Below are 17,421 nucleotides of genomic sequence, written 5' to 3' on the forward strand. Positions count from 1 at the left end.
GTATTTTATTATGGAAATCATTAAATATATAGAAAAATGGAGAGATCATAATAAATCCCCCGTTCCCACAGCAGCTTCAACCTCGGTCTTTCCTGTGTTGTGCTGAGAGAGTACAACTGTTGTCATTTCCATTTGTCCTCCTTTTTTTCCTTAACCTATTAACCTTGGAACGGCGTGTGGGCACGTGGGGAGAAGAGCTGTGGGAGGAAGAGGCTGGGTATGCGGACTGTCTGTCCAGAAGCCTTTTCCCCTTCTCTTCCCCTTAGCCTGCACCAGTTACTGTGCTGATCCTCAAGGTTTGAACTTATTTCCTTCTTAATGGGGGGCGACTGTGGAGAGCTTTTAAGCTGAGGCTGGGGAATGCATTCAGTGAAGAAGTGCAGATGGTCTGTATGTCAGGCACTGTGTTGAGCACTAGGGTGTCTGCGTGGAAAGATAGAGGAGATCCCTGTCCTTGTCGAGATCGCCTGTACTAGGGAGGACAGGCGTGTGGTGGGCAGAGGGTTGCTGAGCAGGGACTGTACAGTATATGGTAGTCGGACAGGTGTTGGGGGAAAACAAGGTAGGGAAGGGGCAGGACGTGCTGGGTGGGATGGAGGTGGAGGGTTACAGGTCCACTGACTGGTGGAGGAAGACTTCGCTATGAAGGGAACAGCCCGTCAAGCAAAGACTGTAACTGCTGAGGGACAGAGCCCTGCGCACACCCCCGGGAGAGCTCCCGGCTAGTGAGGCAGTGCCCTCGGGGGAGCTGGCTGCTGGGCAGGAGTCAGGAGGCATCAAGGGAAGAATACTGGGACTTGAACTTTGAGAGGGAAGCGGGGTCAGTTACATAGGACTCCCTCCCTGGGCCAGTTTAAGGTGCGGCTCTTACTAGGCATTGGAGCTGGGGGTTGCTGATCTCTGAGTTACGTTGAGGACAGTCCCCGGGCCCTGGTGTTGAGAGAGTACCAGCCGGGCGGGGGCCGGGCTGCGGAGACGTGCTCCTAGGCCTGCACGACTACTAGCTGTGGGTGCGCTGAATGTTACTAGGACTTTGTGTTTGGACCGTTCGGCCAGCAAGACTTGCTGATGGGTTTGGATGTGGGCTTTGAGGACAAGAGAGAACCCAGAGGTCACTCAGCTTTTGGAGAAGGTGGACAGGTGGGAGTTGCCTTTAATGGAGACGAGAAAGACTGGAGTCAGAGAAGGTTTTGGGGTAAAGATAGGCAGTTCAGCTTCCGGGAGATTAAGTGCGGGGCACCGTTAGGTGTCCTGGTAGAACCGGTGAGCTGGTTTGGGCCTCTGAGTCTGGAACTCGGGGAGAAGCGTGGGTTGGAAATACAGATTTGCGGGTCCTAGCCTAGCAGTGGTATTTAAAGCCACGACTCTGGATGAGAACACCAAGGGGGCCAGTGTAGACGGAGAAGAGGTCCAGGTGCGTGGGGAGCACCTGTGTCTAGGGGGTTGGGTAGGAACTGGTGGAGGACACTTGGGAGGAATTCACTACAGCATGAGAAGAGAAAAACCAGGAGAATATGCTAGTCTGGAAGCCAGAAGGAAGGAGTGGTAACGGCACCAGACACTACTGGTGAGCCGAGGGTGGTTTTGGCAACATGGAAATGGGGGGTCACCTTGACAGAACGTTTTGCATGGTGGGGGGCAGCTCAGGGGTGGCAAGGAGATTTGGAGTCTGGGCACGTCTTTCAAGGGGTATTGTGTGTGGGGGAGCAGAGACAGGGGACTGCTGCTGTGGAATGGGAGAAGTTTTATTTCCTTTGGGGGAGAAAATAGCGGTGTTTTGTGCTGATATAAACAAATTCGGTAGAGGGGAGTTTTGAAGATATGAGGAGGGGACGTCTGCTTCCAGTGGCTGAGAGGAGGCGAAAGTGCTTGGGGTCCGGGGTACCAGCGGAGGGTCTGGACTTCGATGGGGCGCTGAGGGGGGCCACATGTGGGTGGGTGAGCAGAGGCCGGCACGGCGACCGTCCCTTCCTAACTGGTGTTTTCTGAGCAAAAGAGGGAGCCAAGGGACGGGGGAGCACATTTGCCTGGGAAGGACGATTAGTGGGCAGACTGCGGAGCTGTTGCAGGCTTGTGGGGGAGCCCGAGGGTGCGCAGGGAGCCGGGGTGAGAACGGGCCTGTGGCCGTTCACCTCCAGCCTGATCTGTCAATCTAATCGGATCGGACTCAGGTTGAGATGCTCCTTTTGGTGCATCCATGAGACGCATGAGCCGAGGAGCTGTCGTGAAATGCTGTGCTAGCTGTCCTTTTTCCAAACCTCGGGGTAACTGTGTGCTGCTTATTTTTACGTTTGTGGTAATGCTCCTCTGGTGGCCTTACCGTGTCCACTTGGCCTTTCCTTCCCGAGGTAGCTTTTATTCTTTTTAATTGTGGCAAAATACACGTAACCTGAAATAGACACTTGTCCCGTTTCTCAGTGTCTAGTTGGTGCCGTTCCCGTTGTACATTCACATCGCCGCCATCGGTCCCCAGAACTTCTTGTCGTGCCAGACTGAGCCTCTGTACCTGCCGGGCGCTGGCTGGGTCCTCATCCCCCGCTTCCCTAGCCTCTGGCAACCGCTTTGAACTTTCTGTCGCTGTGAATCGACTGTTCCAGGGACCTCAGATCCGTGTGATCATGTGTGTTTGTCGCCTCACACTGGGCTTACGTCACAAACTGTCATGTCTTCACGGTTCATCCGCACTGCGTGGTCAGACTTGGCTTCCTTTTGGAGGTGAATAGCCCATGGTACGTGCAAGTTTGTGCAGTCACCGTGGGGGACTCGGGCTGCTTCCACTTTTTGGCCGAGTGAGTAAGGCTGCCTTTTTTTTTTTTTTTTTTAAGTATTTATTTTTTACTCATTTGACACAGATCACAAGGAGGCAGAGAGGCAGGCAAAGAGAGAGGAGGAAGCAGGCTCCCCACTGAGCAGAGAGCCTGATGCGGGGATCATGACCCTGGGATCATGACCTGAGCCGAAGACAGAGGCTTTAACCCACTGAGCCACCCAGGCACCCCAATAAGGCTGCTTTTGAACATTGAATGTACAAATAGCTCCTCACATCCCTGCCTTTAGTTCTCCTTTTGGTTGTGTACCTAGAAGTGGAGTGGCTGGATCCTGTGGTAATTCTGTGTTTAGCGTTTTGAAGAATCGCCATACTGTCTCCTTAGCGGCTGTGTGCTTCCACGTTCCAGTCAGCGTCCAGTCAGTGCGCGGGTCCAGGTCCTCCGCGTGCTCACTCGCTTGTCCGTCTGTTGGTCGTGGCCATCCTGATGGTGCAAGGCGGGATCTCGTTGTGGTTTTGACTGAGGAGACAGCTTTTGACCAATTCTGGTACCACTTTCGGGATTCTGGTTGCTACGGTTGCTTATGGGAGGCAGAGGGTAGGAAGCAAAAACATATACCTGCTTCTGGTTGAAGCTGTCTGCACAGTCTGTGTGTTATGAGGAGCTGCTCAGTCAGGGGAGGTGGCAGTGACTGCAGGCCTGGGGGAGTCTTCTGGATGGGGCGGCTGACAGGAAGCACCGTGAGAGCGAGGAGGACGGGAACAGCCCCTGCTGTTCCACTGTGTATTTTTTCCTGTTTTGTCGAAGATTATTTGCCCGTAGAGTTGAGAGTTCATATCTGGGCTCTCTACTCTGTTCCACTGGTCTATGTGTCTGTTTTTATGCCAGTACAATGCTGTCTTGGTGATCACAGCTTTGTAGTAAAGCTTGAAATCAGGTAACGTGATGCCCCTAGTTTTATTTTTGTTTTTCAACATTTCCTTAGCAGTTCGGGGTCTCTTCTGATTCCATACAAATTTTAGGATTATTTGCTCCAGCTCTTTGAAGAATACCGGTGGAATTTTGATCAGAATAGCATTGAAAGTATAGATTGCGCTAGGCAGTATAGACATTTTAACAATTGATCATGAACATTATGTGTCTCTCAGTTTATGTAGGGTGTCTTTGATTTTTTTCATCAGAGCTTTTTAGTTTTCAGCATATAGATCCTGTCAGGTTTTGTTAGATTTGTGCCCAAGTATGTCTTTTGGGGGAAACCACTGGAAGTGATACATTTTTAAAAATTTTTGGTTTTCAGTTCTGTATGGCCAGTATACAGAAATGTGATTGATTTTCGTGTGTTGACCTTGTATCCTCTGACCTCACTGAAGCTCTTGTTATGAGGGGTTTTTTGTTTTGTTTGTTTATTGTTCGTTTGTTTTAAATAGAATCCTTGGGGTCTTTCTTTATAGATGGAATATTTAGATTTCTAGAATTGTCCACGGTAATCCCTTCTCCTTTTAATGTGTGCAGCGTCGGGGGTCTGTGATAATTCGTATCCTCTCTATCTCTGCCTCTCTTAAGACCAGCTAGTGGTTTATGAATTTTACTGACCTTTTCAAAACACCAGCTTTTGGTTTTCATTGATTTTTTTTTTTTTCAGTTTCATTGATTTTTGTCTTTGTTTGCTTCTGTCTGCTTGCTTTTGGTTTATTTTGCCTTTCTAAGGAAGAAGTTAAGGGGGAAGTTTAGGTTGTTGATTTCAGATCTTCTTTTTGAAAATGACCTGTAGTGCTATACATTTTTTCAAGTTTTGCTTTAATTTAATCCTAAACTTTTGGTATGTTGTATTTCAGTTCAAAGTATTTTCTAACTTTTCTTGAGATACTCGCTTTTACTCTCGAATTGCTTAGAAGTGTGTTTAGAGATTTCCTTATCTTTCTGTTATTTTTCATTCAACTCTAGTCAGCATACTTTGTAGAGTATCCGGTTTTGAAACTTCATTAAGAGTTATTTATGATCAAGTGTATACTGTTCCATGTGTATTCGGAAACACCTTGTACTCTGTGGTTGGGTGGAGTGTCCTATAAATACCAGATCCAAGATTTTCATGGTATTTTTCAGTTTTATGTCCTTGCTGTCTTTTGTTTACTCTGTTACTAAGAGAGGAGTGTTGAAGTCTCTAGCTTTGAGTTTGGGTTTATCTCTTTCTCTTTCTATTTTTATTATTTGGCTTCCTGTCCTGCAGTTCTATTGTTAGGTGCCTGTGTGTTTAGGATAGTGCGTTTTCTTGTTGTCTTTCCTTTTTATGCAGTATCCTTTTTTATTCCGGGTTATTCTTCTATTCTGAAGTCTGGTTTGTCTGGTAGTAACATAACTACTCTCACTTTGTTTTGATTAGAGTTTGCATAGTAGTATTTCCTAGCTTTTTACTTTTATTCTATTTAGATTGTTGTATTTGAAGCAAATTTCTGATAGCATGTAACTGGGTCATGATTTTTTACTATTTGCATTTAATATAATTACATATATGTTTTGATTCCAGTCTTTTTTTTTTTTTTTTTTTTTTTTATTCCGTTTTTCATTTCTGTCTTTCCCTCTCTTGGCTTGTTTTGGGCAGTTTCAACATTATTTTGTATCCCATTTTCTTCAAATAAAGATTTATTTACTTATTTATTTTTCAGAGAGAGAGAGAGACAGAGACAGAGATCACAAGTAGAGAGGCGGGCGGAGATGGGGGGGTGGGGAACAGGCTCCCTGCTGAGCAGAGAGCCCGGTGAGGGGCTTGACCCTGGGACCCTGATCTGAGCCAAAGGCAGAGGCCCAACCCACTGAGCCACCCAGGAGCCCCAGCTGCATTCCATTTAAATTTACCTATTGTGTTTTTTACTAAATATCTAATACTGTGTGTGTGTGTGTGTGTGTGTGTGGGTGCGCGCATGTGTGATTGCCTTAGGGACTACAGTATGCACACCTAACTTTTCAATCTGTTTGGAATTAATGTTTTACCTCTTGAAATGAACGTAGAAACTTTACCACTGTATGGACTCCTTTACCCTTTACCCCCTGTATTACAGTTGTCTTAAATCTACATTTGTTGAAAACTAGCAATGTTACAAGTTTTACTATCATCAAAGAGATTTTAAAAATCACAAGAGAGGGAGGAGTCAAGATGGCGGAGAAGTAGCAAGCTGAGACTGCTTCAGCTAGCCGGAGATCAGCTAGATAGCTTATCTAAAGATTGCAAACACCTGAAAATCCATCGGCAGATCGAAGAGAAGAAGAACAGCAATTCTGGAAACAGAAAATCAACCACTTTCTGAAAGGTGTTTTCTTTTTTTAAAATTCTTTTCTTTTCTTTTCTTTTTTTTTTTTTTTTTTTCTTTTTTCTCTCTTCCTTTTTGAACCTCTTTTTATCCCCTTTCTCCCCACTCACGATTTTGGATCTCTTCTAATTTGGTTAAAGCATATTTTCCTGGGGTTGTTGCCACCCTTTTAGTATTTTACTTGCCCTTTCATTTACTCTTATCTGGACAAAATGACAAGACGTAAAAATTCAACACAAAAAAAAGAACAAGAGGCAGTACCGAAGGCTAGGGACCTAATCAATACAGACATCGGTAATATGTCAGATCTAGAGTTCAGAATGACAATTCTCAAGGTTCTAGCCGGGCTCGAAAAAGGCATGGAAGATATTAGAGAAACCCTCTCGAGAGATATAAAAGCCCTTTCTGGAGAAATAAAAGAACTAAAATCTAACCAAGTTGAAATCAAAAAAGCTATTAATGAGGTGCAATCAAAAATGGAGGCTCTCACTGCTAGGATAAATGAGGCAGAAGAAAGAATTAGTGATATAGAAGACCAAATGACAGAGAATAAAGAAGCTGATCAAAAGAGGGACAAACAGCTACTGGACCACGAGGGGAGAATTCGAGAGATAAGTGACACCATAAGACGAAACAACATTAGAATAATTGGGATTCCAGAAGAAGAAGAAAGTGAGAGGGGAGCAGAAGGTATACTGGAGAGAATTATTGGGGAGAATTTCCCCAATATGGCAAAGGGAACGAGCATCAAAATTCAGGAGGTTCAGAGAATGCCCCTCAAAATCAATAAGAATAGGCCCACACCCCGTCACCTAATAGTAAAATTTACAAGTCTCAATGACAAAGAGAAAATCCTGAAAGCAGCCCGGGAAAAGAAGTCTGTAACATACAATGGTAAAAATATTAGATTGGCAGCTGACTTATCCACAGAGACCTGGCAGGCCAGAAAGAGCTGGCATGATATTTTCAGAGCACTAAACGAGAAAAACATGCAGCCAAGAATACTATATCCAGCTAGGCTATCATTGAAAATAGAAGGAGAGATTAAAAGCTTCCAGGACAAACAACAACTGAAAGAATTTGCAAATACCAAACCAGCTCTACAGGAAATCTTGAAAGGGGTCCTCTAAGCAAAGAGAGAGCCTACAAGTGGTAGATCAGAAAGGAACAGAGACCATATACAGTAACAGTCACCTTACAGGCAATACAATGGCACTAAATTCATATCTCTCAATAGTTACCCTGAATGTGAATGGGCTAAATGCCCCTGTCAAAAGACACAGGGTATCAGAATGGATAAAAAAACAAAACCCATCTATATGTTGCCTCCAAGAAACACATTTTAAGCCCGAAGACACCTCCAGATTTAAAGTGAGGGGGTGGAAAAGAATTTACCATGCTAATGGACATCAGAAGAAAGCAGGAGTGGCAATCCTTATATCAGATCAATTAGATTTTAAGCCAAAGACTATAATAAGAGATGAGGAAGGACACTATATCATACTCAAAGGGTCTGTCCAACAAGAAGATTTAACAATTTTAAATATCTATGCCCCCAATGTGGGAGCAGCCAACTATATAAACCAATTAATAACAAAATCAAAGAAACACATCAACAATAATACAATGATAGTAGGGGACTTTAACACTCCCCTCACTGAAATGGACAGGTCATCCAAGCAAAAGATCAGCAAGGATATAAAGGCCTTAAATGACACACTGGACCAGATGGACATCACAGATATATTCAGAATATTTCATCCCAAAGCAACAGAATACACATTCTTCTCTAGTGCACATGGAACATTCTCCAGAATAGATCACATCCTCGGTCCTAAATCAGGACTCAACCGGTATCAAAAGATTGGGATCATTCCCTGCATATTTTCAGACCACAATGCTCTAAAGCTAGAACTCAACCACAAAAGGAAGTTTGGAAAGAACCCAAATACATGGAGACTAAACAGTATCCTTCTAAAGAATGAATGGGTCAACCGGGAAATTAAAGAAGAATTGAAAAAAATCATGGAAACAAATGATAATGAAAACACAACGGTTCAAAATCTGTGGGACACAACAAAGGCAGTCCTGAGAGGAAAATATATAGCGCTACAAGCCTTTCTCAAGAAACAAGAAAGGTCTCAGGTACACAACCTAACCCTACACCTAAAGGAGCTGGAGAAAGAACAAGAAAGAAACCCTAAGCCCAGCAGGAGAAGAGAAATCATAAAGATCAGAGCAGAAATCAATGAAATAGAAACCAAAAAAACAATAGAACAAATCAACGAAACTAGGAGCTGGTTCTTTGAAAGAATTAATAAAATTGATAAACCCCTGGCCCGACTTATCAAAAAGAAAAGAGAAAGGACCCAAATAAATAAAATCATGAATGAAAGAGGAGAGATCACAACTAACACCAAAGAAATACAAACTATTATAAGAACATACTATGAGCAACTCTACGGCAATAAATTTGACAATCTGGAAGAAATGGATGCATTCCTAGAAACATATAAACTACCACAACTGAACCAGGAAGAAACAGAAAGCCTGAACAGACCCATAACCAGTAAGGAGATTGAAACAGTCATTAAAAATCTCCAAACAAACAAAAGCCCAGGGCCAGACGGCTTCCCGGGGGAATTCTACCAAACATTTAAAGAAGAACTAATTCCTATTCTCCTGAAACTGTTCCAAAAAATAGAAATGGAAGGAAAACTTCCAAACTCATTTTATGAGGCCAGCATCACCTTGATCCCAAAACCAGACAAGGATCCCACCAAAAAAGAGAGCTATAGACCGATATCCTTGATGAACACAGATGCGAAAATACTCAACAAAATACTAGCCAATAGGATTCAACAGTACATTAAAAAGATTATTCACCACGACCAAGTGGGATTTATTCCAGGGCTGCAAGGTTGGTTCAACATCCGCAAATCAGTCAGTGTGATACAACACATCAATAAAAGTAAGAACAAGAACCATATGATACTCTCAATAGATGCTGAAAAAGCATTTGACAAAGTACAACATCCCTTCCTGATCAAAACTCTTCAAAGTGTAGGGATAGAGGGCACATACCTCAATATCATCAAAGCCATCTATGAAAAACCCACCGCAAATATCATTCTCAATGGAGAAAAACTGAAAGCTTTTCCGCTAAGGTCAGGAACACGGCAGGGATGTCCATTATCACCACTGCTATTCAACATCGTACTAGAGGTCCTAGCGTCAGCAATCAGACAACAAAAGGAAATTAAAGGCATCCAAATCGGCAAAGAAGAAGTCAAATTATCACTCTTCGCAGATGATATGATACTATATGTGGAAAACCCAAAAGACTCCACTCCAAAACTGCTAGAACTTATACAGGAATTCAGTAAAGTGTCAGGATATAAAATCAATGCACAGAAATCAGTTGCATTTCTCTACACCAACAGCAAGACAGAAGAAAGAGATATTAAGGAGTCAATCCCATTTACAATTGCATCCAAAACCATAAGATACCTAGGAATAAACCTAACCAAAGAGACACAGAATCTATACTCAGAAAACTATAAAGTACTCATGAAAGAAATTGAGGAAGACACAAAGAAATGGAAAAATGTTCCATGCTCCTGGATTGGAAGAATAAATATTGTGAAAATGTCTATGCTACCTAAAGCAATCTACACATTTAATGCAATTCCTATCAAAGTACCATCCATCTTTTTCAAAGAAATGGAACAAATAATTCTAAAATTTATATGGAACCAGAAAAGACCTCGAATAGCCAAAGGGATATTGAAAAAGAAAGCCAACGTTGGTGGCATCACAATTCCGGACTTCAAGCTCTATTACAAAGCTGTCATCATCAAGACAGCATGGTACTGGCACAAAAACAGACACATAGATCAATGGAACAGAATAGAGAGCCCAGAAATAGACCCTCAAATCTATGGTCAACTAATCTTCGACAAAGCAGGAAAGAATGTCCAATGGAAAAAAGACAGCCTTTTCAATAAAGGGTGCTGGGAAAATTGGACAGCCACATGCAGAAAAATGAAATTGGACCATTTCCTTACACCACACACAAAAATAGACTCAAAATGGATGAAGGATCTCAATGTACGAAAGGAATCCATCAAAATCCTTGAGGAGAACACGGGCAGCAACCTCTTCGACCTCTGCCGCAGCAACATCTTCCTAGGAACAACGCAAAAGGCAAGGGAAGCAAGGGCAAAAATGAACTATTGGGATTTCATCAAGATCAAAAGCTTTTGCACAGCAAAGGAAACAGTTAACAAAATCAAAAGACAACTGACAGAATGGGAGAAGATATTTGCAAACGACATATCAGATAAAGGACTAGTGTCCAGAATCTATAAAGAACTTAGCAAACTCAACACCCAAAGAACAAATAATCCAATCAAGAAATGGGCAGAGGACATGAACAGACATTTCTGCAAAGAAGACATCCAGATGGCCAACAGACACATGAAAAAGTGCTCCATATCACTCGGCATCAGGGAAATACAAATCAAAACCACAATGAGATATCACCTCACACCAGTCAGAATGGCTAAAATCAACAAGTCAGGAAATGACAGATGCTGGCGAGGATGCGGAGAAAGGGGAACCCTCCTACACTGTTGGTGGGAATGCAAGCTGGTGCAGCCACTCTGGAAAACAGCATGGAGGTTCCTCAAAATGTTGAAAATAGAACTGCCCTATGACCCAGCAATTGCACTATTGGGTATTTACCCTAAAGATACAAATGTAGTGATCCAAAGGGACACATGCACCCGAATGTTTATAGCAGCAATGTCCACAATAGCCAAACTATGGAAAGAACCTAGATGTCCATCAACAGATGAATGGATCAAGAAGATGTGGTATATATACACAATGGAATACTATGCAGCCATCAAAAGAAATGAAATCTTGCCATTTGCAACAACATGGATGGAACTAGAGCGTATCATGCTTAGCGAAATAAGTCAAGCAGAGAAAGACAACTATCATATGATCTCCCTGATATGAGGAAGTGGTGATGCAACATGGAGGATTAAGTGGGTAGAAGAATAAATGAAATAAGATGGGATTGGGAGGGAGACAAACCATAAGTGACTCTTAATCTCACAAAACAAACTGAGGGTTGCCGGGGGGAGGGGGTTTGGGAGAAGGGGGTGGGATTATGGACATTGGGGAGGGTATGTGATTTGGTGAGTGCTGTGAAGTGTGTAAACCTGGTGATTCACAGACCTGTACCCCTGGGGATAAAAATATATGTTTATAAAAAATAAAAAATTAAAAAAAAAAATAAATATTGATACAGTGAAAAAAAAAAAATCACAAGAGAAGAGCCTATTGTATTTGCCTAGATGTTTGCAGTTTCTTTTGCTTTTCTTTCATCCCGGACACGCCCTGCTTTCCTGGGACACCTATGCCTTACATTTGAAGAGCAGCTTTTACCATTTCTTTTGGAACAGGTTTGCTGACAGTGAATTTTCTTAGTTTTCCTTCATCTGAGAATGCCTTTATTTCCCCTGAGGAGTATTTTCACTGGATATAAAATTCTGGTTTGATGGGTCTTTTCTTTCAGCAATTCAAATCTATTCCATTCGCTTCTGGCTGCCGTGGTTTCTCATTAGAATTGTGTAGTCATTCAGTGTGTTCTCCACCTACGTGATATGCTGTTTTCCTCTGCTTCCAAGACTGTGTCTTGTGTTTAGTTTTCAGCGGTTTGGTTACACTATGTCATGCTGCATATAATTTATTTTATTTTGTTGATCTGTTTTTAAGTTCACTGACTCCTTTCCTGCTTCTCCTTTCTGTTGCACTTTCGATTTGGTGAGTTTTTAAAATTTCAGTCCTTATAGTTTTTAGTTACAAAATTCCCATTTGGTTTTTGTGTGTATCTTACGTTTCTTTGTTTTCCTCTATGTTCCGAGAGGGTGTGTTGATTGATTGCTGACACGTTTTCACCATTAGCTCTTTGGAATCGGGTTTTCCTGGGGTGGGCATCATCTCACTGTTGGCATTGGCCGGCTGTCTTTCCCCTTGTGAGCTAGGAATTTTCTGATGCTCCACGTGCCCGGTTATTTTGGATTGGATCCTAGATATTTTGAATTCTATGTCATGAGACTCTGGGTTGTGTTTAAATCCCGTGGAGAAGTTGATTCTCTAGTGTAACAGATGCTCAGCTTAGGGTTAGGTCTTCATCCCCGAGGTCCCAGCTCCTGTGCATGTTGCTTCCGCCCTCAGTGTGCGGGGCTGTCTTGACCCACACCACCCGTCATCCCTCTGGGGGCCAGTGTGCAGCCTGGGCCGCTGTCTCCCTTCGATCAGTTTGGAAAGTCTTTGGGGCAGGTCCAGGCATAGCGGCTTGCAGGGAGCCAGGTGCTTGACAAACCACGCTCTGGGGCCCTTTTCCCAAGTGTCTGCCCCTCCAGAACCTCTTAAAAGCTCATTGTCTGCTTTTCTGGGGTTCCTCCTTTTCCAGTGTCTGATCAGAAAGTTGGGGCCCATTGTGCTGCCCACTTCCACACTGCCCTGTGCCGGGTGTCAGTCTGTGGAGGGCCGGGCGGATGCGCTGCTGTTGGGTGTTACGCTCTCTGAACCTGTCGGCTGCTTTGTACCTTTTATGGTCTCCGCGTAGACACTCGGATCTTCTGTCTAGTTTTATAGGGAGAGGCTGGCTGCCCCTGTGCCATTTTAGCCAGAACTAAAACTCCTAAATGATTTTTAAGGTGGATTATAGATTGCCCTATGGTACTAATGACTGTTCATTATTGGGATTCATTTTTGGTAAGTGATTCACGGCATATGCCTCACAGAGTTCTACTTTTACCAAAAAATCCGGCATATTTTGTACCAGGTAACTTAAATTTCTGTCATTTCAGTTATACACTTTTTCCCCCCATACAGATGAGGTGTTCACGCTTCTCCAGAGCTTTGCCATGTCTGCTACCGAGAGCGTTTCTGATTTTATCCTCCGACGGCTTACCATGAATGAACTCAGTAGTGTAAGTACTGATGGAGTCACTTTCCCTTCTTCTCATCCGTATTTGAGGGATTACCTACTGGCAGGCACTGTATGAAATTGAGAAAATCAATGTGATACTTTCTGGAGAAGCCGCCTTAGGAGTCTCCTCGTTCCATTCCCCCGGGTCACGCCGAGGCCTTGGGAGAGTCAGGCAGCTTTTCTGAGTCTCAGCTTTCTCGTCCACAAAGTGGAGGTAATACATGCACTCCGCAGGCGCCAAGAGGTCTGCGGGGTCTGACCTCACTGGGGTGCTTCAGGCATTCAGGCATTTGGTCCTGGCGTCCAGAGAGTGGGATTTGGCAGGGTTGAGATGGGACCAGGTGTCAGCTCGGGTCTGTTTCTAAAGCTCCGTAAGCGATTCCGAAACACAGAGTAGATAGTAGTCGGTCTGCAGGGAGTGTCCCTTTCTGTCGTCTGTCATCTTTCTGTCGTCTGCACTCTCCATGTGCTTAGTTCCCTCTAGGACAGCTGAGAACACTCAAAACTAATAGAGCACTGCATGTTAACTGCCCTGGAAGTTAAAAAAAAAAAAAAAAAAAGAATTTTCCTTTTTCTCAAGAATATTTTCAAAATGCTGATCATTATAGAAAAACTTATTCTTAATTTTTTTTTTTTTTTGGTTGAAATCTCTAGGGGCAAATGTTGAAACTTTAGAAATCAGTAGATTGTTAATAAGGTATGAAAATACACTTACTTTAATTTTTATTAGACTACTCAGTTAAGTACAAGTGTTTGATAGGCTTGTGAGCAGGTGTGAAAACACAAAAAAGGCAAGTTCTGTACTGAAGGCCTTGAGCTGTGGCGGTAGGAAGGCAGGAGCCTATGAAGAAACGGTCCTCTGGCGTGGGGAGTGTCAGCTGTAACAGTTGTTGATCATGGCTTCGCTACCCCTACATTTCCAAGAAGTCGTTTAATAAATAACTCTTCTGGTTTGTTTTGCTTCAACATCACTTTATTATCATCAGTATTATCTTACCTCCTTTTTAGGGAAATTTTCAGACACACACAGAAGTATAATGAACCTCCATATACCCATTATAGAACATAACTGTTTTTGTTTGGAATTTGATGCTAAGAATAGCTTTGAAAAGGGGAAGGGTTCATGTGATTTTGTTTAATAACTGCTCTCAGGGAGGAAAGACCTGGCTTGTGGTTTCTGTCCATTTCCATGGCTGATTTCAAGCTACAGACATGAGGCCCCAGCATCGGGGAGCGAGGACGGGCCCTGGTGCTTGCTGCAGGCTACTCTGGGGGCACCTGTCCCCGGCCCCCCAGGGAGTGGCAGCTGCCACACTCTGAACCTGTCTCCTGGCCTCCTTGGGTGCTGCGGGGTGTGGCCTGTGTTCTCTTCCATCTCTCCAGGACTGACTGTTGCCAGTTTCGTTGCCTCCCCCCCCCACCCCCGCTTTCTCTCTCATGTTCTCAGCCTTTCCGTGTCTCCTGGATTCTTTTCGTGAGCCCCAAAACAGCTTTGACAGTCCCTTATCTCGAGGAACCCACTCTCTTATTCCCTGGGCCCTCCAGCTTCTCATTTCCTTCTCCCTGTAAGCTGAATCTATAAACACACCCCCAGCTCCGTTCTCATCTGGTTTCTGCCTCTGGTCAAGCCTGGAAGTGGCTCTCTCTGAAGCTGTCCATGACTCCTTTGTTATAAACCTGATGGATACTTTTCAAACCGTGGTTTGTTTTCTTTCTTTCTTTCTTTCTTTCTTTCTTTCTTTCTTTCTTTTTTTTGGTGAGAGAGAGAGCTAGAACGAGAACATGAGCAGGGAGAGGGGCAGAGGCAGAGGGAGAAGCCGGCTCCCCACTGAGCAGGGGGCCCGATGCAGGGCTCGATCCCAGGACCTTGGGATCATGACCTGAGCTTAACCCACTGAGTCAGTCACACGCCCCTCAAACCATGGTTTTTGTGACTCCTCAACCCTAGTGGACACACCAGCTGCTTTGCCCTCAAAACACCAGCCAGCCCGAGTGTCCCTGGGTGGCCTCATCTCTCTGCCATGACCCCCACCTTCCCTTCAAATGTGCATTCTCCACTGGAGAGCCCCAGACAACAGAACTGTAGAAAGCATGGCCTGGGCCCTTCCTCTTTACTGTTCTTCCCGTGCGAGACAGTCTGGCTGTACCCCCAGCTTCAGCTGTGCCGGGGACTCCGCATCTGTCTCCACCGCAGGCATCTCTCCTGAGCTCACCATCCCATCAGCCAGGTGCTCTTGGACAACTCCAGTTGCATTTCTCACACTGAAGCCGTTCAGAACTGACCCTCTTACCGTCCCCTTCTCTGGACTCTGCCACCGTCCAGCCCCACATTTAGGAGTCTTCTCTTGCACTCAATCCTCGCCTGCACCGCTGGCGGTCCGTCTTCACCAGGCCCCGCGGTTGTTACTCCCCATCTGCGCTGTGTCCTGACACCTGGCTACGTGCCGAACATGTTGTGATCGCTCAGTAAACACCGATTAAATGCAGGAGTCATGTGCCTCCTGGTGTCCTGAAAGCCTATCGAGGATACAGTAGTTGGTTTACTGATAATCCCCTGCACCACCACTCAAGGCTAGTCTGCTGACCATACTTCGTCTCAGGTCTTTGAAAAACCCCATAGTGGGTGGCTGTTACCCTCTCCGTTTTGTGGATGAGGGATCTGAGGCCTGCAGAGGCTGGGTCACAGAGCTGGCGGGTGGTAGTGCTGGACTGAACCCCACGTCAAGTCCAACTCACAAAGACCTGTGTTTAATTCCGTCTCTCCCACTTACCAGCCCTGAGATGCTGGCAGAGCTGTTGGACCTCTCCCAAACCTAGTCGTCGTTTTGGGAAAATAGGGCCATAACCTTCCTAGTAAAATGGAGAATGACTAAAGCAAAGGCAGTTGTCTTTGCGCTCATTGTTACTGAGGATCTGTTGGCCCTGGGATGTAAGAGTTGGTAGGACATAGTTTCTGACATCCCGGGTCTCCTGGTCAGAGTGTGAGTCAGATGAGTGATCTGACGTGTGCTGCCATTACACTGAATGCAGGGTTGCTCTGAGAAGGGGTTCTTAGCTCTGCGTGGGGAGGTCAGGGAGGGCTTCTTGGAGGAAATGACTTTTTCTCTCAATTCTTATTTTAGTACTTTTAAATAAGGTTATTTATTTCCTATCTGAACTCTCATAGTTCAGTAAAAATTACAGACCCTGCATGTTAAGTGTTATTGTTTGTCTTTAGGTTTTGGATCTGGATCGTTGCCATTTATACCTGATGGTATTAACTGAGCTTATAAATATCCATTTGAAGGTTGGGTGGAAAAGAGGCAACCCCATTTGGAGAGTTATTTCTCCTCTGAAAAATGCATCCATCCGGCATCTTCAAGATACAGACAGTGGACAGGTAATCCTTTATTCAAGGCATAATGAATAAGGCATACATAGAATACAGATTGGATTTATTAACATTCTGATATGAAAAGCATCAGCTGAAATTTAAGATAGTGTTCTTTGTTCATAATATTTGAAGATTCGGACTCCTATGGGATATGACAAAGGTATGGTGACTTAAGTCTTAAAACTGTTCAGATACAGTTAGTGGATTTGCACTGAACTGAGTCTTTGCCCAAATACCAGTAAGGGACACTTTAACATGTCTAAATACATGTATGACCCCTAACATGCATGTGATATGTGACATATAACACATATGCAATATGTAACACATGGTGTGTATTAATACATCCAGCAACCCATATCCTTGACCTTGCTATCTGCCCTGGTCTTCTGCTGCCTCTTCTCTTCTCCCTTTCCTCCCTGCAGTGCCACTGTGCTGCAGTGTGTCCCCAGCCAGACTGTTGTAAATGCAGAGCCGGGGCACAGCCTCGTCCCTGAGGCTCGTGAGGGGCTCCGAGCTGCTGGGCTCTGTCACCTCTCCAGACATGGCGTACAGCTGGCAAAGGAGTTATATACGAGATGCCTGAGCCTTGTTTGTTTTTTCTTAACAAAACTTCACCAAACAGTTAAGGCTCATTCATAGAAATGTATCCAAATGTGCATGTGAGCAAGAAAAAGGCTGAGATGTACAGATTCCCGTATACGCGGAGGTCCAGTAGGCAGCTGTTGTGTCACAGACCGCTTCCAGGAGCGCACCTGCCCCACTGACACGCTCAGGCGGTCTTCTTAGTCGGAACAGCTGAATTTTTATTGCCACTTTAAACTTGGTCACTGCCACGTGAGGTGGTGACGCTGATGGGCTTGGAGTATGGGGTTTCCTTTTGTTGCCTTTGACGTTCGGTAGCAGGCAGGGAGAGGGGAAGGCAGGCCGGAGGTGTTCTTCACCAGGGCACTTGGGTCCCCATGG

The 17,421-nt window shown here is 44.5% G+C and overlaps 1 protein-coding gene across 1 annotated transcript in view; it reads left to right on the forward strand.

Annotated features, from left to right (window-relative positions):
- TARBP1 (TAR (HIV-1) RNA binding protein 1) overlaps nucleotides 1–17,421 on the forward strand; it is an 88,669-nt gene that overhangs the window by 31,908 nt on the left and 39,340 nt on the right. Inside the window, exons 13-14 of the mRNA XM_059397300.1 lie at nucleotides 12,986–13,083; nucleotides 16,300–16,461. Of these exons, the coding sequence (XP_059253283.1) occupies nucleotides 12,986–13,083; nucleotides 16,300–16,461 (260 nt within the window). The remainder of the gene's footprint in view (nucleotides 1–12,985; nucleotides 13,084–16,299; nucleotides 16,462–17,421) is intronic.

The sequence above is a fragment of the Mustela nigripes genome, chromosome 4, assembly GCF_022355385.1.
Source record: "Mustela nigripes isolate SB6536 chromosome 4, MUSNIG.SB6536, whole genome shotgun sequence".
NCBI classification, from domain to species: Eukaryota; Metazoa; Chordata; class Mammalia; order Carnivora; family Mustelidae; genus Mustela; species Mustela nigripes.